General features: G+C 41.8%; 3 protein-coding genes across 3 annotated transcripts in view; 1 reads left to right on the top strand and 2 right to left on the bottom strand.

The window, feature by feature from the left end:
* npr2 (natriuretic peptide receptor 2) overlaps positions 1–16,407 on the bottom strand; it is a 50,154-nt gene extending 33,747 nt beyond the window's left edge. Inside the window, 6 exon segments of the mRNA XM_084035054.1 lie at positions 1,411–1,505; positions 2,408–2,543; positions 2,884–2,997; positions 4,586–4,767; positions 15,365–16,076; positions 16,120–16,407. Coding sequence (XP_083891180.1) covers positions 1,411–1,505; positions 2,408–2,543; positions 2,884–2,997; positions 4,586–4,767; positions 15,365–16,076; positions 16,120–16,170 — 1,290 coding nt within the window. The 5' untranslated portion in view covers positions 16,171–16,407.
* Positions 16,408–19,281: 2,874 nt separating this feature from the next.
* On the bottom strand, positions 19,282–23,980 carry alad (aminolevulinate dehydratase). Its single transcript, XM_084035087.1, has 12 exons — positions 23,907–23,980; positions 23,059–23,184; positions 22,823–22,873; positions 22,271–22,367; positions 21,881–22,016; positions 21,707–21,790; positions 21,303–21,391; positions 20,818–20,873; positions 20,632–20,719; positions 20,463–20,549; positions 20,215–20,344; positions 19,282–19,799 (listed from the first exon to the last, which is right to left on the bottom strand). Exons 2-12 carry the CDS (start codon positions 23,175–23,177, stop codon positions 19,741–19,743), a joined length of 996 nt encoding a protein of 331 aa, XP_083891213.1. The 5' UTR covers positions 23,178–23,184; positions 23,907–23,980; the 3' UTR covers positions 19,282–19,740.
* Positions 23,981–24,233: 253 nt separating this feature from the next.
* tmem203 (transmembrane protein 203) lies at positions 24,234–26,779 on the top strand. Its single transcript, XM_084035097.1, has 2 exons — positions 24,234–24,367; positions 24,843–26,779. Exon 2 carries the CDS (start codon positions 25,116–25,118, stop codon positions 25,530–25,532), a length of 417 nt encoding a protein of 138 aa, XP_083891223.1. The 5' UTR covers positions 24,234–24,367; positions 24,843–25,115; the 3' UTR covers positions 25,533–26,779.
* The last annotated feature ends 1,116 nt before the right edge of the window (positions 26,780–27,895 follow it).

Raw genomic sequence — 27,895 nt, 5'->3', positions numbered from 1 at the left:
TGTTAAGATTTGTAGCCTTGTTACCTGTTCAAAATCAAAATCCTTCCACTTTTAGACAATTTTATTGAGGTAAAGTTCTCATATGACTGCTTGTGTTCTTTCTGCATCTATTATTGAGGACACCTCTTTTGAAAATGTTGTTTGTGGGTGTTTTATGCTTGAATTAGATAGTAAAAGTACAGAGATGACATGAAATGAGCGGGGAGGGAGACACACAACAAATGTTCCCCGACCAGACGCCAAATAGGGATGTTGTGGTTCCTGGTTAGCAGCCTTATCCCTTGCTCCTTCCTTTCGTAAAAAAAAAAAAAGCATTTCATATTTCTGTAAATTGGTGTTGATTGTGAAACTCCAGTAACCCCTATCAGCACACATGGTAGTAACTCTGGAAGAATAACATGGTATGTAAGACAGATCTGCTTATCAGCCACAGCTCTCTGTAACAATCTGTGTGCTCTGAAGTCCATTGTCTGACATTACAGTCCAAACACAGGTTTGAAAAAAAACAACAACACATAAATTGTACACACTTTTCTATTAAAATCCCATCACTTTCCAGCAAAATGTCCAAAATTTTGTCCATGACTCTTCTTGTACCCGTGTACAGTTCTGAACATCCAAACCAATAAAGTGTGAGGAGAGATTTTGACTTTCAGGTCTTTACCTATTCTATTTCATAGAATATTCTATTCTCTTTAGTTAATATCAGTGTTTATTCAGCAGCCTTTGACTCACTGACTTTGCTTTATTTAAATCATATTAGGCATTTTCCGAACTATCGGTATCTGCATTTATAATGGCCGATAAATGAATATTTTAAAAATAAAATAAAAACGGACGAAACACCCTTATAGAACTTAACAGAATTTGTCTCCAGTCTTGTTCGAAGTTATATTTATGAAGCTTACCAAGTCTTTTAATACTGGTAACTTTGTGTTTGGTTGTTGTTGTTATTGTTTTTGTTCAAAGGACTTTAAGTTTTATATCTTAAGTTTGTATTTTTATACATTTTATTCATCAGAACTTTAATATATTTTGATGTTCTGCTGTTCCGTTGTGACAATAAAATAAACAAGTTTATTTTTAAACTGCATTATCATATTATTTTAGTGAAGACTCATAAATAACTACAAATAACTAATGTTAGGGAAATCTGTTAATGTTTTGTTACGCGTTTCTGAAATAAAAAAAATATCGGCCGATATATCGGAATATCGGTATCGGCCTTCAAAATCCTTTATCGGTCAGGCTCTAAATCATATTGACATTAAATCCTCTACAAAACCTTTCCTCTGCAAAATAACTGTCAGTTCAATCATCTACTTACTTCCATATAAAACACTGCTGAAGATCACAAACACAATAAACACAAAGCAAATTATCGACGGTAACAGTGAATGTACGACTTACCCCATACTCTCCTGTCTCCTGGTTGGTCATCGCCCACAGGTTGACGTCTATATCTCTGGCATTTTTGTGGTCTGTGGTAACGAGTCCAGTCACTCCTAAAAACACAAACAATATCCACATTAAGGTTCTGATTCAACATCACATAGAGTATGACTGAGGACTTTTAAGTCACCATAAATGTGTTGTCATCCCGTCCATCAGTCCAGTGCTTTTGCTGTACTGACTTTAATAAAGCCTGCGTCTTTCAGTTCTGTTTAAGATCACTGTATCACCTCATAGCTCCGCTCTCTGCATCTTCTCGTCTCTTAACTACTGAATGTTGTAGTAAAAGTAGGAAAATAGTTGCAACGTGACCTCTAAGTAGAAAAAAGCCAGTATTGGATGAAAAAGTGTTTCCTTCAGTAAACCCAGTAACATTGTCAAAACATTCACACAAGTTTCCATTATTTTTTTCAACATTGGCCCTGTTTTCCTTGTTTTTTTCCGCCATCATGCTGAGCAAAACAACCCTCATCAACCCTTTTAATCTGAGGCAACAACATCCCATTGTTCTGCTACTTCCAATACGATGTGAACGCAGATCATCTGTCAGCCGGCAAAGTAAACAAGGAAGTGTGTGAGTGCCCACATCAAACATCAAATGGACTATTCACTGGAGTGCTGTGTGATAACTGTTCAATAACACTATATTTGTTGTGTTAATCACATTTTAGGTTCAGCGGTGCTTCCCAACAACAGCCAGCTGGGTCGGTCACTTGGCCTCACTGCGTGTTTATTGGAGAGCACCGCTGCCTGTTATCTGAGAGGCAGCAGCAGCTTCATGGAGAATGCCTCCAGCATTCATCAATGGCAAATTAACATTATGCATGAAGTCATGTTCATGTGCATCCAAGTGGAATTGCACATGAAAAAAAATAAAAAGTAGCAAATCTACCTAAAAGAGTAAAAATACAACAAACATTTTATAGTTTTTAAAAGTTAAAGCACATTCCCTCACCCCAGAATCGGCGGTTCTGCGTCCTCATGGTGATGTTGATGCCGTCGTTCTGGGCTCCTCCCTCTGCCAGCGTCTCCTCCAAGGCCATTGCGTAGAGCACAAAACCATCATAGAAGCCGCCGGCAATGTAGTCCATCTGCGGGGAGAGAAAGGTAATTTTCAACAACCGGCCACAATGGGAATTTTTTGAAAATGATACAATTTGGACCGCTAAAAGCGCTAAATACCAATATACACAATAAATTCTAATTGTTTTAAAAAGTACAGCCTAATATACTTTTGGGAAACTTAACAGCTGAGATGAAAGAAGCAATACAAGGAAAAGTATTAATTGCGAACATTGTTGTCAACATCATTCATCATTAAGTTTGGCCAATTACACAGCACAGTGGGGATTTCTTTTGGACTGAATAGCTTGTAAAAGATTAAAGTGTTTGCGCTGAGAAAGCATGCTGTTTTCATGGGCTGTAACCTACCAACGATGGTTCCAAATGCACACCGAAATCCCTCTGAGCTCTGGCGTGGAGTTTCCTCTGGAAGTCCTTGTACTCTGGATTATCAGGAGGCCGGTACGTTATGACGAAAACAGACTGGAGGAGACACAGATCAGGTGTTTGGATGGAGAAATTAAATATTAAGCAGCAAGCTTCAATCCAAACATGTGTTTCAATGACCTTTGATTCTGTTGATGTACTTGCTGCTATCACAAAAACAAGATAGACGTTTCTAGGAAATCCTCTCACATCATTTTTGCACGCTACAACACCACCACAAACTTCCACAAGCAAGTATTGCTCTGAAGAAAGCACGTTGCCATAATGAGCCCTGTAATGACTTGCAGACAAATTAACGGCTTGCATGATCGCAGAAATGGCAGCAGAAATGTAGTTCTGTAGCCAAGGTTAGAAGCAGTTCATATTGAGATAAACAGATATCACTGTGTTTGATGCCAAAGCTGTTTTATACACCATCATTGGTTTCAACAGTGCCATAAAAAAAAACACTGCAACCAGAAATCATGTCTCCGATCTTAAAATTACTCAATTCTTGAAATAAATTCAAGCTTTGTGAAAAGGCATAGGTATCATAGCACACAAACGGCAAGATATTGAATCTGTGTAGGCTAATTCAAGAAGCTATTTGAAGAATATTTCATAATGAAAAATGCTTTATGGGAAACGGTTTCCCCGTGTTTTTGTGTCTAAGTGACTAACAGAGAGACACATACAGACACATAAAATAACAATGTGGGTTCTTCAGTGGCAAAAACAAGAACTTTAAGTTGACATACATTGACAGTGAGGAGTTGCTCCTATACTGTTCACAAATAACACATTTCAGAAGGACAAATATTCATATATCCAAATAGAATAAAAGCTGTGAAGATGTGTGAGGAGTTACACATTAACACCTTTAGGTCCTGCAAATGGAAATCAAAGCATTTAATTGAATATGCAGACCATTATGACAGAAAGTGCCATAATCAATTCAATATTATGCTAGAACACTGAATTAATGAGAATTAAGAGAAGCCAGTGGGATATTTAGGGAGATAAATCTGACGAGCAACACATCAGTGTACACTCTATTAGGTCTCAGTGCACTAATTTGTAGTGCTAAATAGCTTCCTGTGAAAACACATCCCACCATTCACTCATGTCAAGTGAGAATTTCAAGCCTTATTATTGTCAAAAGGACCATAATGGGGAGATCCTTATCCTTTGGGAGAATCAATTTGCCCACATTTTGGCAGAAATAATAGTCTCCTAAGATCATCAGTTAGAGTGCACACATAAAAGTGTCATTTCCATAAAAACTTCCCATAATTTTGATTTGTTTTAAGAAACTTCTTGGAACAAGTGATATTTAATCTGAAACAATTGATTCTGAAAGTATTTGACCCAACTGTCAGGTTTCAGCTGGATTTAAGGACTTCATTCTGTGTAAATCAGTAAGTAGAGTAGAAATATGTGTTGTCAGAGACATCCATTTCTAATGCCCAATGCTGGTTTTGGTTTTTTTACATTTCCTGCCTCCAATTACAACTTTGAAACTGTGACAGCAGCACATTCAAAAACTCTACAAAGAATATGAACACGGCCTCATTTATCAGGAGACGCTACATACTGTTACGTGTACATATAAGCATTTATGAGTACTGTTGTGTGTTCACTGTACCTTAAAGACCTTGATGGGATCGGCCCAGTCAATGTCAGAGTTCTGCCAAGGTTTGCGATCCGCCAAGCTCTCCGCAAACACATCCAAGTAGAAGATGGCGTAGTTTTCTGGGTCCTGGATCTCGCTCTGAAACAGTTTCATGATGTTCAGGAAAGTCTCCAGGGGCCCGCAGATGTATACAACTGCAGACAGAACAACAACAGAAACACACACTGTTTATCGTGAGAACTTACTTGCTTCTCTGAAATATAACAAGTGTCTTTGGATTCAAGTGTAATTTTTCTTCATTCTTGTGCATTATTTTGTCTTTTTGATACAAAATAATCATTGGCACTACTCCATTTAGTGTTTGTCAAATCATGTTTGTCACATTTTCACCACAGGACTTGACACACTGTTTAGATTTTTGTGTACATCTGAATTTGTTTGGCCACCTGTTGATTTCTATTTTCATCGGTTAGCCATATTTGATTACTGACACTGAAAACTAGTGGTAAGCACACACAAATAAATCCCAGATGTAAGGCTGCGCAGAGCCAGAGCAGCATCTGCAACAACAGGCACAAACAAGACAGACATAATAAGCGAGGCTGGAGAGCAGGAGGTGGGCTAACAGCTTGGAGGTGCACTGGTCTGAGGCTGGAGGCTCCCCCACAGCAGTGGGAGGAGCCTGTAGCAGGTGGGCGGGCCTTTACAGACCCAAATCCCCAAATATCCTTTCAGCCAGCTCTGGGTTGAGGTTTTGAGCCTCAGCTGTAAACTGTGTTGAGTTTCTAAACATCCTCAGAGAGCTGAGAGGACATTTGAAGGTAATCTGTGACTTATTTCAGTTAGAATATTGTAATTTTGGCTGCTGTAAGACATTCAACTCTGCACATCGACTGTGGCTGGACTTGCTTCTATGTGTTTCAGTTTAATTGCTCACTAACTATTGATATACTTTATTCATCACAAAAACAAGCTTTAGACGTTTCTTGGAATACCTTTAGCTTTGTTCCTTGCTCTACAACTATTGCAATGTGTGATTCAAATAAATGTCAGGGTCTGATACAATCTTCTGTTACATGTGCAAAAATGAAAAAACAAAACAAAACAATATCAAACATAGTGGCAGGAAAGAGCCCGGAGTGGGGACAGAAATCATTTAAAGACGAGGGTGAATATTGGATCAGCTCATTTCTCACAGTGGAAACAACCAGGAAGGAAATTGATTCAAGCAACGCTGTCTTCCCAAGAAAATCATCCAGCAAATGCCCCAAAAAATATTATTATCTATGTATCTATGACATTATTACCTAGCAACAAAATCAGCAGAAAGAGAAGGTCGAATTAATGGATAAGCCAAAATGTTTAACTTAAACACAGGCCACCGCTGTTCATTTCCTGTTTCCAACTGCAATCACTGCTTCAGTCACTGTTTTGACGATGACCATGGTCGTTCCCCGACTGTAAACATGTAAGGATTATTACAACCAAGACAACAAAAATCCTAAAAGCCTAGCGATGTACTTATTTCAACTCAAGCCGTGTTCTCTCCCTAACCATAAGCCAGGTGTTTCTGTGCCTTTACCAAACATTAACCATGGCGGTGTAACATCAGAATACAGTGGTGTTGTCCTGCAGAAGCATGAGATCAGAAAACGCAGCATAATAAATGTTCTCTCAACACGAGCAGCCGTACTTGACTTTAACATTTCAGATCCTATTTTTGCCAACTTTACTTGACATTTTTGGATCCTTGGTACTACAGACACATTTTGGTTGGCAGCAAAAAATCATTTCAGCACCCACGCCTACTGAAACGTGAATAGAAAGTTAGACAGCAAACTAAAGTGAGCAGGCAGACACTACCTTGCTCAAAGACTCTGCGAAACTTAATTGTTTGCTGTTGCGGGAATCGAACCCGAGACCTCTGTTACAGGCTTGGACAGCATGTCCACCCACTACCTTTACCCTGACACCTCCACCCTTCTGCTGTTGAGTCATGAATAAAAAACGTAGCATTATTTCCATTCGTGGCATATGTCAGAGCGGCGGCTGCCAGCTGCAAGGCAGTCCTCCCAGTTAGCAGACATTTCCTCATGTGTTACACCAGAGTCGGCTGCTGCTTAGACCCCAACCCTCGTCTCTTCCAACATGCATCGCCATGCCAGGGAGTCCTGCTGTCTCCTGGACCGCTCCCAAAATAAATGTGCCGCACAGCCAGGGGAAAATGTCCTCCTGTGTTGTAGCAGTCGCACAGTGTAGAAGGGACCTACGAGGCTCCACTTCACACAAAAGCACATTAAATTGTTTGGTACAAGTTGTTCGTCTTCACACACAAGGATGGTAATCAGACCTGCTCCCGATCGCTGCGCCACAGAAAATATCCTCCTCATATAATTTAGCCTGTTATTAAATCCCATATACAAATTTCCATTTGCCATGTTTGAATATTTTTACATACACTCAACAAAAATATAAACGCAACACTTTTGTTTTTGCTCCCATTTTTCATGAGATGGACTTAAAGATCTAAAATTCATTCCAGATACACAATATTACCATTTCTCTCAAACATTGTTCACAAATCTGTCTAAATGTGTGATAGTGAGCACTTCTGCTTTGCTGAGATAATCCATCCCACCTCACAGGTGTGCCACATCAAGATGCTGATCTGACATCATGATTAGTGCACAGGTGTGCCTTAGACTGTCCACAATAAAAGGCCACCCTGAAATGTGCATTTTTTTGCTTTATTGGGGGTCTGGGGACTCAGAACCAGTCAGTATCTGGTGTGACCACCATTTGCCTCATGCAGTGCAACACATCTTCTTCGCATAGAGTTTATCAGATTGTCAATTGTGGCCTGTGGAATGTTGGTCCACTCCTCTTCAATGGCTGTGCGAAGTTGCTGGATATTAGTGGGAACTGGTACACGCTGTCGTATATGCCGGTCAAGCACATCCCAAACATGCTCAATGGGTGACATGTCCGGTGAGTATGCTGGCCATGCAAGAACTGGGACATTTTCAGCTTCCAAGAATTGTGTACAGATCCTTGCAACATGGGGCCGTGCATTATCTTGCTGAAACATGAGGTGATGTTCATGGATGTATGGCACAACAATGGGCCTCAGGATCTCATCACGGTATCTCTGTGCATTCAAAATGCCATCAATAAAATGCACCTGTGTTCTTCGTCCATAACAGATGCCTGCCCATACCATAACCCCACCACCACCATGGGCCACTCGATCCACAACATTGACATCAGCAAAGCGCTCACCCACACGACGCCACACACGCTGTCTGCCATCTGCCCTGAACAATGTAAACCGAGATTCATCCGTGAAGAGAACACCTCTCCAACGTGCCAGACGCCATCGAATGTGAGCATTTGCCCACTCAAGTCTGTTACGGCAACGAGCTGGAGTCAGGTCAAGACCCCGATGAGGACGACGAGCATGCAGTTGAGCTTCCCTGAGACGGTTTCTGACAGTTTGTGCAGAAATTGTTTGGTTATGCAAACCAATTGTTTCAGCAGCTGTCTGAGTGGCTGGTCTCAGACGATCTTGGAGGTGAACCTGCTGGATGTGGAGGTCCTGGGCTGGTGTGGTTACACGTGGTCTGCGGTTGTGAGGCCGGTTGGATGTACTGCCATATTCTCTGAAACGCCTTTGGAGACGGCTTATGGTGGAGAAATGAACATTCAATGCACGAGCAACAGATCTGGTTGACATTCCTGCTGTCAGCATGCCAATTGCACGCTCCCTCAATGCTTGTGGCATCTGTGGCATTTTGCTGTGAGACAAAACTGCACATTTCAGAGTGGCCTTTTATTGTGGGCAGTATAAGGTACACCTGTGCACTAATCATGATGTCAGATCAGCATCTTGATGTGGCACACCTGTGAGGTGGGATGGATTATCTCAGCAAAGCAGAAGTGCTCACTATCACACATTTAGACAGATTTGTGAACAGTGTTTGAGAGAAATGGTAATATTGTGTATCTGGAATGAATTTTAGATCTTTAAGTCCATCTCATGAAAAATGGGAGCAAAAACAAAAGTGTTGCGTTTATATTTTTGTTGAGTGTAGTTACGTTTCTTTTTTCCCTCCACTATCAATTCTGTTTGTTTTTCGGTCTGATTTGGCAAGATATCGACATCTTATTTCTCATGAACCGTTTCACAAATAAAATGGTGTCTGTATGATCAAGTGAGTTTCTGTATAAATATGTATTTTTGATGACCCAGATCTCAATACATCATGAACACTTTTAACTAAAGTAGCACTTAAGCACACAAAGATGACGGATATGTGAACTCTTTCGTTTCTCCTTGATAACAACGCAGTCTGCCATGTTTCAAGATAACAACACTCCAGAGTTGTGCCAAGGAGAACAAAAAACATAGTTTATCTCATCCCATGAGAACAATACTAACAAACCATATGACGTCAAAATAGGGATTTTTTCAGCCTTCCACTTGTTTTTCTTTTGTGAGGGGAAGGCCATAGCAATTTGCTGTTAGCCTAGCAGCTAACGTTAGCAGACCTTTCCTCACTGCTAGCTCCTTTAACTTACATTTGCTTAGTTTACGTGACTGCATCTCCGCACAGAACGCCATGGTTAAAGTTTTTTCCAAGTTTTTTATCCAGTTTCAAAACCTTTGAAACAGAGCTGCTATTATTTGTAGCACTTGAACAACGACTTGCCTGGCAACCATCGCTAACATCACTGCCACACTACCAATGCAGTTAGCTTGAAAGATTACTTTAATACTTAAATCTTGAGTAGGTGATTCGATTCAGAAACACTTTCTGTAATATTACTCGTAACGGTCAAAATGCCGTCAAAGCCGTAGTCCACAAACAACTACGTCCACTTTACAGGCACTTCTGGGGTACATGGGGTAGACAAACATTTCAGTACACAACACAATTAAGCAAGCCGCACAAACTACATACTCCATAATGATAGTTGTCTTAATCGATCCAACACGTCTCTCAACACTTTTCGTTAAAATCCTGAATATAATGAAGTTGCTGGACGGAGAACTGCTCTGCCTCAAATTGTGGTGTTCATATCCTCCAATTTGTCCATTATCTTCTACACCAGTCTCACTTATGCAACACACTACCCTCTTGTTTGTGGAAGTTAAGATTTTTGGAAAAAGGCAGATTTATTTTCACACATTTTACGAAAATATTAGTTGAAGAACAGCAAAATAATCACATGCAAGTGCACAAAGAGAAGGTAATTACTGCCCTCGACGTGTTTTTGTCACCTTCTTGATTGGATTGCGTAGGATTCTCTAATAAGACTCTGTCATGTTAATCTTGTCTGATTCAGTTTTTTCTTTTTCTTTAAAGATTATCCTCAAGCTCTTTGTTTCTTCATGCTCTAATCTGTCCGGGGGGCTTTTACAACAAAATAGACGACTTAATGCTAAATCTGTGAGAGCAACATAGAGTTTATCTCTCCGTCTGCTATTGTTGCATCCTCAGAGTGATTTCAGAGGAAACAGGATTCCTGTAATTACACAGAGGCACTACCTGAGCTTCACAATGAAGATACACACTTTTTATCACTCACTAGGAGATAGAAACTGCTGGCATTTTTACTTGAAAAACAGCCTGATATATTCTTCCACTCATGCAGCTGAAATGTCTCTCTTGTGTGCCATTAATGGACTGAGAAGTATCAAGGTGAGAGTGTCACCGGCCAATGTGATGGGAGCTGGAATATGCTGCCGCTTTCATCTCACGTTGCGCCACAGTGAGGAGAGGGGCTCCAAACCTTTACTTAAAGGATCAGACCACCACACAGACGGGTTTGGGGCTTCATCTGTCTCAGCTTATATCTGAGAGTTCTGCCTCCACACCATTATGATCCACTTGTGATGCTCACTGCATAGAAAAATTACATAAAGAAAAATATGGATAACCCTATTGCTCACATACACAGAATACAGGTTTCTTTTGTAAAAAAATGTGTATTAAAAAAAGGAATGAAGACTGTGAAAGTGAAAACTGGTCTCTGTCAGAGATGGGAGACAATGAGATAATAATGAAATAGATTTTCAGATCAGCTGAAAGGTTACGTTCTCCACTACGGGATGAGAAAACACTTTATATATGCCTAAAATGGATCCTGGTATCGACTTCAACGGCAGCTTTCTGAAATGTTGACATTTTGGCTGGATTAAGTGGTTAGGGGACCCCGCTGCACAAACTCCCTGTTGGGCCTCCCCACCAGGCACCGCCTACAATCCACTCTGCATTATGTATGCACCCTGCCAAATTCACATTAAAGGACAGGCTCACATGATTTAAGTCTCTCTTAACACAATATTCACTCATCCATACGTATTTTAAAGCATTATTGGTTGCTGTCCAAAGTTATGGTCACCTCAGTGCAAAATGTCCTCATTCTGAATTCCCGGACGGCGGTTCAAGAAATAGGCCAATTCAGGAGTTATTTCTGAAAGGGGACAATCATGAATGACATTCATGATTGTCCCCATTATTGTGTCAATTTTTCTGCTGCCATTTTTCTGACTCAGGAAGATAAAATCCTCAATCTTAACCCCTCCGAAGAAGCTGCGATTGGTTTGATTGTTTTGGGCACCTGACGTGTCCCTGGGGCCAGCAACACTGGTCATTAGATGGATTAGCAGGAGATTTCATGGCCCCAGAGGATGAATCCACCCACTGGTGATCCCTTGACTTTACTTTATAGCGTCACCATGAGGTTGTCCTGATTGCTTTCTAGTGAAATAGCTTTACAACTATCGGATGGATTGCTGTTGCAAATTCGCTTACAAATGTGCAATTAATCAGACCATACAACTAAACATGGACATAGGGAGAACCTGGGAGTTTGGGGGCCACAGAGGGCCTCGAGATGCAGGGTGTTTTATTATAATAAGCTCACTAATGCTGAATGCGAAATCAGCACTTCCAGCTGTTAGAAGCAGTAAACAGAATACTGTGGAGGAATATACAGTCTCACATCAGGGAAATACTTAACTCCTGAAAACTTCAGTAAGTGTACTTAGTTGCGTCCCACATCTGCATTTTCCAGGTATTGAAATGAGGAATTTGAGGAATTAGAGGTGGTGGAGGGAGAGGCGTTTAACTCGGCAACAGCACGCAATTACTTGGTCAGCTGTCAAAGCTCCAACGAGGTGTGCCTTCACATTAAACGCCCTAGATTTTCTTTCCCACCTCGGCTCAGCCTCTAGCCGTTCGATGGTGACATCACAGCGCTGATAGCTCGGAGGTTATCTGCTGGTATAAAAGGGCGCTGAATGCCGATCCGGGACAAGCCCTGACAAAACCATTAGCTTCCGTGACCTCCAGCTCACTGTGGCAGCTCCATAATTCATTTGGGGAGGCGGGGGGTTGCTTGGCGGCTTGAACCTTTCACCTCTCCCCCTTCCTGCACCGCCCTTTAATTACCTTTACGCTGTTTATTCCATTATTTGTTGACGCTGTTACTGTAACAACAGATTAAGCCGTTTAAACAGTTCTTGTTTCAAAGTGCCAGAAACTATATTACTCCAAGATTTAAGTTTTGAAAGCCAAATTTGAATTTGTGATGTTAAGCTGGTTCCAAAAATGATTCCCTCCAAACGTTCCCAGTATGGAAGATAAATATCTTTTCCACACGCCCATGCACTGCAGGCGAATATCAGGTTCAGCTACACGTTTCTGAATATTCTTACAAAAAACATTCAGATTTGACAACAAAAAAAAAGGTATTTGATTGACATAATTGTATGTAACAAAAATGGAAAGGTGGGAAGCGAAACACCTTTCATAGAGAAATATAATATCACCTGATGATTGCAGTTACTGGTTTTCTTTAAATATAGGGGCCAACGTGATCCGATTGCAAAATATTTTCATTTCTCGTTGCCCAGAGGTTTTTTTTTTTTCATCCAATTATTTTATTGACTCCTCAATTTGGGGATTTTCATTTTTGAGGGCAACACTAATGCTTATTTATCTGCAGGCTACTTCAATAAAAACTGATTGGAAGACTTACTTACATGTATTTTACCATAATAATAGTACTTTTTGGATTTAAGAAATCGTTTCAGGGCTGCAAACACATTTCTGACCCAGCGTACAACTTTTTGTTTGACACGTTGTGAAAAGGAATATTAAACGAAGGCATGTCTGTGCAAACATGGGGAAACTGCTGGCCTGGCTCTCCAAGTACAAGTATATTACCAACACCTCTTAAATAGCACATTGTATCCTGGTTGCATAATCTGTCAATGAACAGATTTGACTGTGTTTAGGGGGTGATGCTGAGACCATCTCATGACAAACAACGTTTTATCAGACTTTATGCAGCATCTCCGTCGGCAAGGTTGTCAGATTCGGCCTTGATCTCTTCTACACACACCATCATCACCAAATAGTTCCACTAAATTCCTCTTAAACATCACAGACATTTTTGCTTTGCTGTCCTTCAGACATGGAAGTGCGTGATCTCGTCAGATGTTTGGGTTTTTACTTTGATGGAAGCTGGTTACCCTGCCACCGGTCTTTATGCTGCTAATCAGTGCTGCAGGGATGAGGCCTAAAACTGGAAATTAGTTGCCTTTTTTTTTTTTACTTCTGGTACCCTCGTCTACATGTCAGTGTGTTTGATTAGATGCCTGAGATAATGACAACTATATTCCACCTCAACAGCCTCTGTATGGAGACCCCTGCTCATAAACCTGCCTACTTCGTTTATAGATTTTTGTTTCTGCTGATTGCAATTTGTGCTTTAAAAATCACAAAAAGTAATGATTTGTGAAGAGCATCTCGCAGAACAAAAAGCATGAGGCGCTTTAACACAATTTCCTCCAATAATCCAAAATCCAATGGAAATGTCCTTTTGGCTTTTTGTCAGGGAACCTTGACAACAATTCTAACAATGGAAACAGAAACCGGCAGGGACATTTAAAAAAGAGAAGAAGCCAAATGTTATTTTTCACAACCTGGAAACCCAAAAGCTGCTTCACCACTGATAAAACACTGGTCGCCAACAGTTACAAATGATTTTTTTTTAAAGGAGTCATCACCTGGTTTTATACGTATCCAGCCCCCCTTGGATCGCTTTGGATCAATTCGTAAAACTTATTAGAAAAAAAAAAAAAAATTTTAATCAAACATTGAGCTTGTTCTGACCCTTTTTCGTACCGCGATTTTATCACGCGAGATTACGCGCGAGGTTTTGACTGGTCCGGATGTGCATTGTATAATATGTAATGAGGCGCGCGTTGATTCGCCGCAGGAAGGACAGAGCCGGGGGGGCTTGCCTGCATGCAGACTCCAAAACATAATGGCGGCGCTTCGGCGATTTCAGGTAGCGGACGGGGCGGGGTTGGGTGGTGAAAGAGGGGTGGGCTTATGCAAGTAGCCGCCACGGTGACGTCACCGAAGGCGCAGAATCAAAATCTCGTGCTTTAGGAATGCACACCCTTGTGTGCTATTCCTGTTCGGAAAAAGAGCAGAAGCGAAAAAACGGCGCCACTTTCAAACTCCAGCCTTTCAGGCAAGTTTCAACTGAGGTCAAACACAGATATGCATGTTTTAACAAGAGAAATTGCGATTTCCGGGTGATGACTCCTTTAATACAAATTATGCACTTCACCAGCTCTGGTAGGCTATTCTCCTCGTGCACAAACAGACGTGCAGGTGCGCGCACGCACGAGCCACCATCCACGCCCTCAGTCACACAATTAACTTTTCACAGCAGCAGTGATGATGAAGTCGGCCTCGCAGCCTTTCCAGTCAATTACCCTTCAGACGAGTGATTTAACAGGCACGCTGCAGTGGGATTTACGCCTCATCAGCAGAAACAGCGGCGATGTTCACGTGTTGAAATGAAAATGACTGTTTTGCAACTTCATCAAACGTCTCAAAAATCAATTACATTGGCCTGTATCATCTTGTCAAACCCACGGTGAATGTCTGCATCATTACATCAAATATAGCCTACATCTTAAGGGTGTCGCGTGCGTCATGTTTACACACACGTCCCTCAAATTCATCCTGACACGCTTGGTATGTAACTTTGGCGTCTCCACTGAGACATTTAAAAGCAAACTGTGTGGTTTTGAGCGACGTGTGGCTTCACACCTTGAGGTTGTACTGACATACATCCAGAGGACTCCAGCAGCAGCCGCAAGAATGCGTAAAGGGAATCACACACTCACACGTACAATGCAGGCTTAGGCTGAGAAGGCACCCGTACAATCACAACCTCTCTCTCTCTCTCTCTCTCTCTCTCTCTGTAAAGAGCGCAGGTGGTGGTCCTCTGTAGGCAATAAACCAGCAGCAGACAGCCCACAGCCTAAACATTCCTCTGTAATAACTGCGGGATAAGCAGGCTTTCCCCTGCACGTATTCCAGCCCGTCTCTGTCTGACCTCATTGTGCAAGAGCGGAATCTCCCATTGCAACCTTTATCAAAACACCTCAAATCAAATTAACTATACTTTCCGATGTTTAAGGTCTACCTATGCACGCAGGTCATTTTCATCAAAGATATTTTATAACAACGTTAACTGTCTCCCAGACCATCCAGTTAGAGGGAATGTCCTTATCTATCTTTAGTGTAACCAGTTGGGCATCTGCTGTAGCCTATTTCTAAATAATGTCACACACTTCAAAGACTACCTTGTGCAAAAAGGAATCCGGATAAGAAATCACATTTGTTTCGTGCGCTACGCAGGATTTCAAACTTTCCAATCACACTTTGAATGACACTTTTCCCCTCAGCATCGACTTACTTCTCCCGCGCTCCTTCATGAAATTGATAAGTTCCTTGTAATACTTGAAGTCGTCCTCGTACGGCTGGGCCTCCACCGTGATGTTCATCTCCTCCTTCAGGTTCAGGTAGATCCCCTCCGACAGAAAGTAGTGCGGCCGGTCGTCCTGCCGCAGGTCGTGGAAGATCACCATGGCCCGGGACGTCCAGTTGAAGTGCGTGTGCAGGACGTTGGCGAAGTCCCCCAGCTTGGTGGTGGACGGCCCGCTGCGCACGATGGTCCGGTATTCGTCCCGCTTGTCGAAGCCGTACGCGGGTCCTCCGGCGGTGATCAGCGGGAGTTTCCAGTGGGACGCGAAGCGCCCCACGGAGGCCAGCGGGTACACGCACCCGGGTCCGAAGAAAGCGTCCGGCTGGATGTAAAGCTTGGCGTCCACGGCCACAACCTGCGCCCGGCTCTCGGCGCACGAGCCCGCGATGGGGTCCTCCGTGCTGTAGTTCAGGATGTTGATGAAGCGGCCGAGCAGCAGCCCGTGTTTGCCGTGCAGGTCCTCGTGCGCCATGAGGATGGCCGGGAGGACGCGCGGCAGAGCCCACGGGTACTTGTGGTGGTTGTCCGGGAGCATCACCGCCACGGTGATGTTACCTCCGCAGCCGGGCAGGAGGCAGCAGGACAGCGCCGCGAGCAGGCAGCATCCCAGCGCGCTTCTGCGTCCCATTTCGCGTCCCAGCCGCTTGGAAGTCCCAGAGAGGAGAGTACGGCCACGGAGAGCGCACCGTTTTTGGAGAGGAGACACGGCCGGCTGTGGCACCCTGACACCACACCATTAAGTATCCGTCCTCCTTACTCCCTGTCTCCTTCTGTCGTCCTCAAACGACAAACAAAGTCGGTAAAGGTATCATCCTGTCGTGCCAGCCCGGCGGTGCCATGCGTCTCCGCTGCGTAAATCCACGTTAAATGAAGTTCCCGTACTTCCCAAAGCGACTCGTGCAGCGCAGCGTGGTCCTCGCTGGTCGTCTCTCGGAGAGTGATAACATCCATCCAGATGACTGCAAGTTAAATCAGAGCAGCCCTCTGCTCGGCCCCCACACGTCACACACTGCAAGAAAAGGTCCACCTCCATTAATCAGTTGACCATTGGGTTTAAAACGTCTGTTTCTGAGGTAAATATGTTACCGAATGTGTTTCAGTGAACTTATATTATTTCAATGTAGATCATATTTGTGTGAATGTTGTTACCAAAGAAGAGTTTTTTTTGTTAATCGCACCTCCTTACATAATAAGGCACATCCGGACAGACATGTGTGTTTCTAAAAACAAACGCACAAATAAAACTGAACAAACTAAGAGAAGAAGAGCACGTGAGGACATGGAGCCAAGTCGTTGTAATGAAACACGTGAAAGTAAAGCAAAGAGCGACAGACTGAATCACGTGTTAAAATATTTGACAGGTCTACTTCTTTTGCAGTGTATGGTTAAAGTCCTCCAAACGGGCGTGAGTCGCCCCCTGCCGGCCGTTTCAGTGAGTGTAGTTTGGATCTGCTACAGTCTCTACTTCTCGCACGTGCAGGTGTAGTTAAGATAGGTGAAGCAGGTTGGATTGAATGGATATTGTTATCAGCTGCTGTAGTTAAAACGTGTGTGCCGGCGCTGTAGGCTGATTGATTGATTGGTTTGATTGCTACACATGGCAGCAAAGAGACTGAACAGCGCCCCCTGCTGGCCGAGCATCATGGCTGAAGTCTATCTTTGCTTTTTGTGAGTTTAGATGGATATTTGAACTTCACTGTGCAGATTTGAACTTTGTGACATCACAACTGGTTTAGAAGCCAGTTCAGGGATGAGATAAAAATAATCCTTTATTAGTTCCACGGTGGGGAAATTTACAGTAGGCCTATTACAACAGCAATGAGGGTTGGTGCAACAACAAGAGGCAAAACAGATAAAAAAAAAAAGAAATAAACATTAAAAACGAAATATATAAATATATAATCGTACAATTGTACTTATTGTAAGTCGCTTTGGACAAAAGAGTCTGCTAAATTACCTAAATGTAATGTAATGTAATGTACAATCAAGTGGTTGAGTTTACATTATTGCACATAAGAAATGGGATATATGAAATGTTGATATTGCATAGAATATTGGTCTTGCACATGGACCTTTATGGAGGATTTCATAGTAGTAGTCTGTCGTCTCAACAGTAGCTGACAGAATTCAGTCTCCAGAAAATACATAAAAATAAAAATGATCAAAACAATTCTCGTACTCCCGTGAATTATGGCTGTTCTTCCATGAAACTTCTCACAACAAGGTCTGCGGATGGTCTCGATTTCTGTATAGACATTGCTGTTGAGGTTTTTTTTATGTATTATTTTGGCGCTCTGAACGAATGAGTTGTGTCCTGTCATAAGATAAGGTAGATATCTCAACGGCCAATATCTTTAAAACTACTTGCACTAAAACAATCTAGATTGATAAATAGCAATACAGGTAAGAGGAAACATGTATTTTTGATTTGGGGATGAACCATCTCTTTACGCCTCTTTGTGAAAAAAGTCAACCGTCCGAGAGCAAAACGGGGACCCAACAGAGGTTATTCAGAGTTGTATAGGTGTTGCTAACAACATTGGTGGTAAGCCATGACAGTGTGACAGTGTGACAGTAAGCCACGGCAGCAGCTTATTTACACCTGTGCTTTACCAACTGTGACATGACAAAATATCTTCTTCAAACAGAGGCTTATTAATTTATTATAATTAATAGCCAAAGTCTGACACCATTTTTTGTTTGGTATATGAACCAAAATGGTGGACCAGCCTACCAGCATTTCCATCCTGCAAGAGTGGCTAATAAAAATAGTTGAGATGGAATGTCAATTTAGTTTTGTCCAATCCACAATGTGTCTTCAGAAAGGTCAGAGGACAGTTTGGGCATCAGTTGGTTACAAATCTGAAAGGATGTTTTGTAAAGATATGTGAAAGAATTCACTAATAAAAAATACCGTGTGCCTGGATGCTGCAGATTGTGTGTTTTTCTTTTCTGTCCAGCTGTAATTGCCTCTGCGCCCACACAGCAACACCTTGAAAAGGGCATTAGTGATTCATCGTATTAGAGATTTTCTAGAATCCTTCAGATGTCAGCAGTCACTGCAGAAGCGTCCACCTTGTAACTCATTAAGGTTCGCAATGAGTCATCTTGTTATCAACAGAGAAATAGTCCAAGGGAGTGTGGGAGTTCATCTATCTGCAGCATATAGATACAACTGACCCCATCAAAAATGAATAAATAAGTCTTAAATTATACGTATTGCTGTGGCAACATATATTCTTTTTAAAGGAAAAGGGTCTTGAGTTCCAGCACTACAAACACACTTACTTTTACTGCACTAAGTGCAGTTTAAATAATTAAATATTTATTATAATAATTTTATATTTAATTTTAAATAAGTAGATACAAAAGAAGTCATACTTTGATCTACATTAAGTCTATTTAAATACGGGAAAATATAACATAATGGTAGCACAATAGCAAAAGAGCCCTGCCAGTATATTTTAATTTGCACTGCATATCATTAATAATCTTAGAATGAAACAAGTACATCCGTAATAGCACTATATGAAAACAGTCCATTTGTAAGAGTGAATATTTTGTGGTAATATTTTCTGAGCACCACCTAAGATGTACAATGTTAACACTAATAGAGCAGAATCTAATATGAAAGCCAATTTCCATTTCACTTGATTTGAATCCAATAAAATTAGCCCGAGACATGCACAGCAGCAATGTTAATACTTCCATAACATACTTAATGAAATGACATTCAGGCTGTTCAGACTGCCACTCTGTGATGCTGCGTAACACACAGGAAGAGCAAAAAGCCTTTTAATTGGTAACATTGTTTTACACCTTAAAAAACACTCCCACACACTCGTAGCTCTGAATGAATGATTTTATTCCTTTGGGTCAATAAAAGCTTGTTAGGGGGTGACAGTGCTTAAGTTGAGGCAGCAACATATATATCAGATGTGTTCCCACGATTCATACAAACATAAATCCCATAATGCCGTTCGCGAAGAGAGAAGACAGACTTCATTTAATGCTGATCCCAATGACACACAGGAGACATTTCCTGGAAGGAAACACCGACAAGATCAACTTTCACATTCTTATGTTCAGCTTCATATTAGCCCTTTAAAGAAAGACATATAACTCTGATAAAAAAATAATCACTGCTGCACAGATAAAGAGGTGCGTACTGATATGTTAATTGTCATCACAAAACAGAACAACAAAAAGTAAGATAAAGGCAACAGCAGGTTTGTTGTTTTTAAAAGGAATCGGCCTGTTGCTCCGTCTCTAGGTCCATCCATCATTTAGCTTCAGATCTTCATTCTTTACTCCTTCAGCCAGCTGAGCAGCTGAGGTGTGTAGTAGGTGATGATGATGTCAGCACCTGCACCACAAGCATTCAAGTCAGATACAGTCAGTCACATATGGGGACAACACTGTTTTATCTTTTTAGACACTCATATATCAGATCAGGTGTGTTTTCATTCTGCCAGAAAGACACCGTAGTTCTGTGACACGCTTGGAAAGGGAGGGGTTTTCAGCCGGTTGCAACACACACGGCTGCTTTAAAGGACTTTATTAGGGCACCATGCTTTGGCAGAAATGTTCCATATGTTCCTGTCGAGCCGACTAAATATACAACACCTGTGTTAAACGATTCCTCCACTCTCACTTTTTGAATGTTTAAAAAAAAAAAAACTTTGCTCGGTGTGGAAGGTGAGCCAAAGATACGTTTCAAATTTTGCCTTTTTAGTGTTGGACATGATTTTTGTTCAGGTGATCTGAGCGTCAACTCTCACCCGCTCTGCGGAAGGCGGTCATGGCCTCCATCACGGCGGCCCGCAGGTCGAACGCCCCGGCCTGCGCTCCATGCCACATCATGGCAAACTCCCCCGACACATTGTACACGGCTAGAGGATGAGTGGGGAACTGAAGAAGGGGAAAAACAAAGATACACGACACAATGTGGACAATTTATCTAAAAGGAGCTGTGATTTGTAAAAAATGATGGGTGAATGCATTTCTTCTTGATAACTGATTACGTTACCTTGTCCTTGACTTCTCTCACGATGTCCAGATACGGCAGACCTGGTTTCACCATCAACATATCAGCTCCTTCTCTCACGTCTCGCTCCTGCGGCACAGAACAACAGTCACATCTCCCACAGCTGCTTCACCACAACACCTGAAACCTCAACGCACGCAAATCAACTGACCACGGCTCGAAGGGCGAGTCCCCTCGCTCCAGGAGGCAGCTGGTAGCATCGTCTGTCCCCAAACGCAGGCTTGGACTGAGCAGCATCTCTGCACACAAACGCAGCAGAAAGCTATTCAGTCTATTCTCACTTCAAAAGTGCCGTTTCACCGATCTGTTCACACCTGATCGTGGAGCGCTCACTTACCTGAAAGGACCATAATAACAAGAGGCAAACTTTGCACTGTAGCTCAGCACCGAAGCCTGGAAAAGAAGAGCAAAGAGCAAAATGCTAAGAACCTGTATCTTACAACAAGTGTGTGTGTCGTTAAAGCCTGATTTATATCGTTCCTCTGTGACACCAGATCACATGTTCTTTCATTATCATGGACACTCACTCTGTTGTTAAATTCAATCCCAAATATGTCATCCTGCTGCTGTAAAAACACGCTTAAGCACCAAATGTGTATTAATCCGCCACTGTAAATAGTCCCCAACAAATGCACGTTTTTCCTCCTATTGGAGGAAACCTAAAGTACCCAGCTCTAGAAAATTACAGAGCTTTGAAAAGAAGCTGTGATTTACATCTCATTTGGGCTTTTGTAAGAGTATGATCTCATTTGAGGTATGCTTGATTATAAATGTTTGTACATATGTCTTTTCTTCAAACTGCAGGAGTTTTAAGGCCATTACCTGGTTTCCCAAACCATTAGACATGAGGGCATGTTTTATGGCTCCGACTCTTCCATCCATCATATCAGAGGGAGCGATGATGTGACAGCCTGCAGAGCAACAGGTGACGGAATCAACACGATTAGGGACGCACCTATACACAGTCAGTCATTATTGTTAGCACTGTATTACACAAAGAATGTCTGAAAAGCTTTTTGTTCCACTTGCACGGACGCATAAAATCAGCTTTTCTATCAACGGATATGACTGAATGAAAATATTTTTAAAATAAAGGCTCATTAATTAATTAAGGTGCATTCCTAACGTTCATAGATCTTTAAAACCAAATTGGGTAGAACAATCGTGCGCATTTCTTAATGTTGTTCCCCAAAAGTGGAAAAACCTTGTTGAGAAACAGGATTTACCAGCTCGGGCGTAGGCCAGTGCCACTTCTGCCAGGCGCAGACAGCTGGCGTCATTGTTCAGAGCACCGTCATCGTTCAAGATACCTGCAGGAAAAAATAATAATGTGCTCATTATTTCAGTCCTTTAATGCTGCCGAGTTCAACAGAAGGTAAGTTGTTGTCGGAGGCACTGACCACAGTGTCCATGTGATGTGTAGGGACACAAGCAGACGTCGCACGCAACCAGCAGCTCCGGGAACAAAGATCGGATCTTCTTCACCGCCAGTATCGCCGGCGTGTCGTCTGCGTCGGCCCCTGAACCCCTGTCGTCCTAGCGGGGAAGAGACGAGCCCTCAGTGTCTTCGAGTTCATTTACAGGTGCAGCGTTAAGTAGAAAGCCAAACATTTGCTTATTTATGAGAGAAATTAACATTACAAAAATCTTTATTTGGCAATAATAGTCCCATTACTGCTTCATCTAAGTACATCAAGATAAACACTGAGCAAAAACAAACAAGACGCAAAAACACATTTCAGTTGGAGGATTAAATACGTCTTTTTTCATCCTCTTTTAAGTTTAAGTACCTTTTCTATTTTTGCAGGGACGCCGAATATCAGCACACATTTCAAACCGTTCTCCACAAGCGGCCGCAGCATTCCCTCCACCTTGTTCACCCCATATCTGTGGACGGGAAAACAAACAATATGAACGTAACATCAAAACACAAAAGGGCCTTTCAGGAAATGTCTTGAAAATGATTCCCCTTATCAGGTTTTATTTAATAAATGGAGACTATATCAATTATACATATTGACAGAAAACACATTTCCAACAGGACTGTGTGTCCCTGTGAAATTCAGGACAAAAACATGAAGGCGGGTTTGTTAGTTTGGTTTTGTTGCGTGTGAAATAAAGGGCTAACGGATTCTCTTCTTATCTTGGTCCAGGTCCAGCGTTTGGCTCTGGTTCCACCCTGCCTGACTACCTTTATCTTAAGACAACACCCTCAGTGCAGCTGCAGGGTGACACTGTGGGTGTGTGTGTCTCATGTGATTTTTGTTTAAATTAAAACCTCATTTATGTTGTTGTTGTAAAGACTTGAATGTGACTGCTCTGATTTGTGCTATGAATCCTACCTGGCCTGTCCCGGAAGGCTGCCAATGGGCTCCACGGCATCCGCACTGTCTCTGTAAACAAAAAGACCAAAGATTAAGGTCTAAGGTGTAGCATCAGAAATATTACTAAAGTACAATATTCCTCTCGTTGTTGACCCCTGACCCCATCAATCAAACTCCTGTACACTGGTTTTATTCGTCCTTTCACGCCATTGGAATTTGGATACATTTGTAAGAAACAGAGGCATTTCATTTACGTGATGAAGATCGGGTAGATGAGATTGTCCGGTCTTAAATCGGTGGCGCAGGTCTGCCAGTATCGGAGAGTGGGATGGAAATATCCACTGTGGAGGATGGACTGAACCGGTGTCTGCATCTTCACTCTGAGACAGAGAGACCGTTAGTGATCAAACACAGAAAGTAACACAGGAAAAGAGGTCAGACTTTGTTTGGACTTGAGTCTTTCAGATGGCTGCGCTTCATTAGAGCTCAGTCACCATTAAAACTGACCAGGCATGCGTGACACTGCTTCTCTAAACAGCAGCTTGGCTCTGTGCTGCCTCACGGCACAGGAGCCAGAATATATACAGGTTTTCAATCTTTCACATGCATTTTATGAGCATACTTTTTATTCCTTCATAGCAGGACAAAGATACTTTTCTTCAATTATAATTACATTTCATGAAAGCTATTTTAAGCCTGGTCAATAAACCAATAGTATATTTTATACAGTGTTGTTATAGTAGATCCTGCATTTTAACGTGATGTGATCTTACCCTTGCTGCAATAATGTAATTCACATAAATATATGACCTCGGATATGAAGCACGGTGGCAGCAGCAAATGCCAAAATGCAACTTTAAAAAGACAAGCCAACACACTACTGACTAGTGATCGTTAACAGGCACGTGTATGTGCTTTAAGCACAGCAGACTACGTTTAAATTATAATATGTCATTTGTCACCTTGGCTGGGAAAATCCCTTCATACTAACTGTAGAGTGTACGGGTCCGTTACGGCCGCAACCCACAGCAACTAATGTGTTACACGTGTCATAGTAATCCCGAAAAACTGTATTAATTCGGCAAAAACTCAGTGTACTTACCTGTCAGTGTAAGGTCCCGCGACTTCTCCACAGTTGAGCCAACTACCAGTGTTTCCTCTGTGGTGTTTCCGACAGTTCACTAGTGACGTGACGACACACTGCCGCCACCTAGTGACCGGAGTATTATCTATATTTAATCGCGCTAAACAAAGAATCCACCAAAATGGATAGTTATATTGATATCAAAACTATATTGTAAAAGAAAACATAAAGCGTCTTGTGATAATTACACGTGCGAACTGTTGGAAAACACACGGATATCTTAAATAAATAATTGCAAACTATCCAAAGACTAAATTAGTCCTTTCGGTCGCCGTACCATCCGGGTTTACTCTTCTCGCGATATTTGTCAGAGGGCGAGAAAAGAAGGCGAAGCTACGATGCTAACAGCTTGTTAGCCTTGTGTAGTGACACTTTCGCTTCCAGCTGGATGGAGGAGAAAACGCCTGACCGTTATTAAGGTGAAGTAATGTGTGGTCACAGTAAAATACATTTGGTTAAAGCCTAAATGTGCGTTGTGCTGGTAATTAGATGGTCTGTATCACCTCGGCTGTCTGTGGTTAGCTTATGAAGTGCAAGGCTCGGCTACTGTCTGTATCATCGAGGTAATTGTAGCTCGACTTGAGCTCTATCGTTAATATTACTCAGCATGTCATTTTAAACTCAGTCTGCCGGTATGAGCCGGTGTGTAACTGAGGTGAATCACTCTGAATATTGAACTGACAATGTGAGGAAATAATGGAGAAAGGTAACTGGAAGCACAGCCTATCTTCATTAGCTGTTTACTAATTTAGTGAGATGTGATTTTGGGCCCAGTCTAAACTACGTTATAGACAATGTGTGGGCGTATGCCTAGATGTTTTCCTAATCAGTTCTGTTAGATACAACACATTGCATCTTCTTTTCTAATGCTGTTTTTTCTTTATCATACATAAGGAAGGGTTTCCAGAGACTGGGAGCACTTCCTGCAATCCCCTTCCAGATCATCCTCCTCCTCCTCAGGGTGGATTTGAAGATGTAGCTAAGACTGAAGTGGGTCATCTCTGCAGTACCTCACTATTCCTGCCCAGGCATAATCAGTGACTTCTCACCTCCGCCCTGTGCTACCCTAATGCTGGAGCACTCTGGCCGCTAAGCAGGGCTGCCTAGTGCGTGACTCGGCCATCCTCATCAGTCCGTCCCTGGTTGAAGACCCTGCTGTCCTCAGCTATGCTGTTCTCCTTGAGGGAACTGGTCCAGTGGCTGGGCTTTGCCACCTTTGAACTTTTCCTCCACCTACTAGCTTTGCTGGTCTTCAGCATGATGGTTGCTCTGCGAGCTGACATGTTCACACCCACGCTGAGCTGGTGGCTGGTGTTTGTCCCACTGTTTGCTGCCGACGGCCTCAGCACCTACTTCACGGCCATCGTGTCCATCCGTCTTTATCAGGAGAATGAAAAGCGTCTTGCAGTGTTGCGGCTCCTCTGGGTGCTGACGGTGCTCAGCCTGAAGCTGGTGTGCGAGGTGCTGCTGTGCCAGAAGCTGGCGGAGCAGGAGCAAGCCAGAGACCTGATGTTTGGCCTCATCGTCTCCCCGCTGTTCATCCTGCTGCAGCTACTGATGATACGAGCATGCCGCGTCAACTGAGGAGAGAGACAGTTAGTGGTCGTTCACATCACCGACATACCAGGAACAGAGAGCAATCTTCATCTGCCATTAGAGATTTAAAGCATAACAATGGTGTTATTTTTGTTTTGGCTCATTGCTACATTTTTTTTGTTTACACATTCCCAGCATAGAGTTTGCATACTTTCTTTGTTTCCAATAGCTTTGAAATGAAGAAAACGTTTTATTGCTTGTTTGAGTTTTAATGCAGTATTTCTCTTTCCAGAAGAGCGGAGGCTGTTATAGCAGCACTATTATTTTGGTATGAGAACAATGATGTATGACAATAACGGAGGGACCACATACTTTTGGCTGTGTAGTGTAAACATTATTAATGGCACGAATAAGTGGATTTTAAGTTTATTTTGAAGACTGAATGGATCTAAATTGTAACTAGACAATAGTTCATATAAATTAATTCATCGCTTGTTCCAGTTTTTCTGAGTCCACTTTTCATCAGGGTGGATTTTAAACGTTTTTGATACTGTAAGGAATAAAAAGGTCAGATCTGTAAATGTGTGTTAAGGACATAGTGTGCCTTTACATTGTGCAATTAATGCTAGACAATGAGCCATAAAGAAAATGTATACCAGAGTTATGTTTTAATGCACATGTGCACAGAACACATGTACATTTACAATAAACAGGTGAAACCAGGCACCTTTTTCAGCAACTGTCATGGGTAATAGGGCTCAATGAGTTGCCGCAGCTTCGATGCGTTTTCTCCCAGAGGAAGACATTGCTTGCCTACACATTTTGGTTTATTGTCATGTGTCTCACGTTGTTGCCTGTACAAGGAGTGTTGCTCACACAATCTCACCCACCCTAAGGTGCCGAGCTTGTCAATTCCATCAGTGAGTATGATTTGAACGGTAAGAAGCTGGTTCTGAAACTTTGTTGTCAGCTCACAGTCTTGCTTCAATGTAGAAGAGCTGAATGTGATTTCTACAAGCAGTCCATTGTGTGCACATGTTTTACCCTGAATATTGCTGTTTATTTGTACAATATGTAATGTATTTGATCTGAGTTTGATCCTACCTTGTGTATGTACTGCATGTATTTAAGGCCTCATTTAAAGGTAATTCCTGATGTGAATTATGTGTAATATGTATGTTGATTTTTTTCAGAAAGAAATTCACAGAATCTTATTTATGTTCTTATGTTCTTGTTATGGCACCCATATTGTCATCTGTATATACATATACATGTAAATAAATCATCAACATTTATCCAGTGTTGTGTAATGAATATTTTATTTTAGTAGAGCTGTCTAGTAGTTACTGGACCTTGATCTCCCTGGCCACAAGGAGGCGCCACTGGCCTGGACCGGACAGAGATTTAGCTAATCTTAAAACATTAAAAAAAAAAAATGTTTGACTGTCACGTTTCTTGTGTTTTACATTATGAGTTGAGATCATACTGTATATCCAATACTTTTCTCTTGTGTGAAAGTTCTGTCAAAGATATCTGAAAGATTATATACAAATTCAAAGTCGTGGCCATGTAATAGTACAAATTAAAACTGGGAACACTTAAAATATTAGCCACAAAGAAATATGCTAAACTGTCAGAATGAGAGAGAGAGAGAGAGAGAGAGAGAGAGAGGGGGGGTGTGTGTGTGTGACGCAATGGAAACTCCTTTTGACGTTTCCACTAAAATTCACAGAATCATTACCGAGGAGGACGTGACTTATTTCTTTTATGCATTTGATTCTTTCCCTATACGTGATCTTTGCTGTTCTTAATTATGTCCCGGTGATAAATGTTTGATGAGGTACACTTATCGCTTGTAGTACCCAAGAATAGCCCTCTTGTGCTGATTCAACGTGCAGCAGGCTGCTTCTCAACGTTGTTTACTGCAGCCGGATTATCGCCAGGTGGCATCACCTGCAAATGCTGAATGAACACTCGTCGGCCTTAGAACCGGTACTGGATATTCCCTTCTTATCACACGAACAAAAATATGAACAGCTACAGTATCAACATACAGCAACACCGGTTACAGGAATGCTGTAGGAGGTTTTTAATATGATTTAAACATATACAAAGACCACTAGAAACAATATATTAGGAACATTAAGATCATTTGAAGCACAAAGAAACACAAAGAAGTAAGTCTTCAATAGGTCACATAGATACAATAGAGACAAATCAAGTGTTTATGGAATTTAGCAATAATAATTTGAACATTTGTAATGTGCTAGATTACCTCAGCAAGTCTCACTCGTTGTTAGGATTGCAATTAAATAATGATTGCTTATAATAATTAAATATTAAATGTAGCTGGATGAGTACAAACAATATCAGCAAGGCTATATTTAATCAACCAATTAAAGACTCCCTCC

Source organism: Eutrigla gurnardus (genome assembly GCF_963514095.1).
Source record: "Eutrigla gurnardus genome assembly, chromosome: 19".
NCBI lineage: Eukaryota > Metazoa > Chordata > Actinopteri > Perciformes > Triglidae > Eutrigla > Eutrigla gurnardus.
This window is presented reverse-complemented; position numbering and strand designations above follow the sequence as displayed.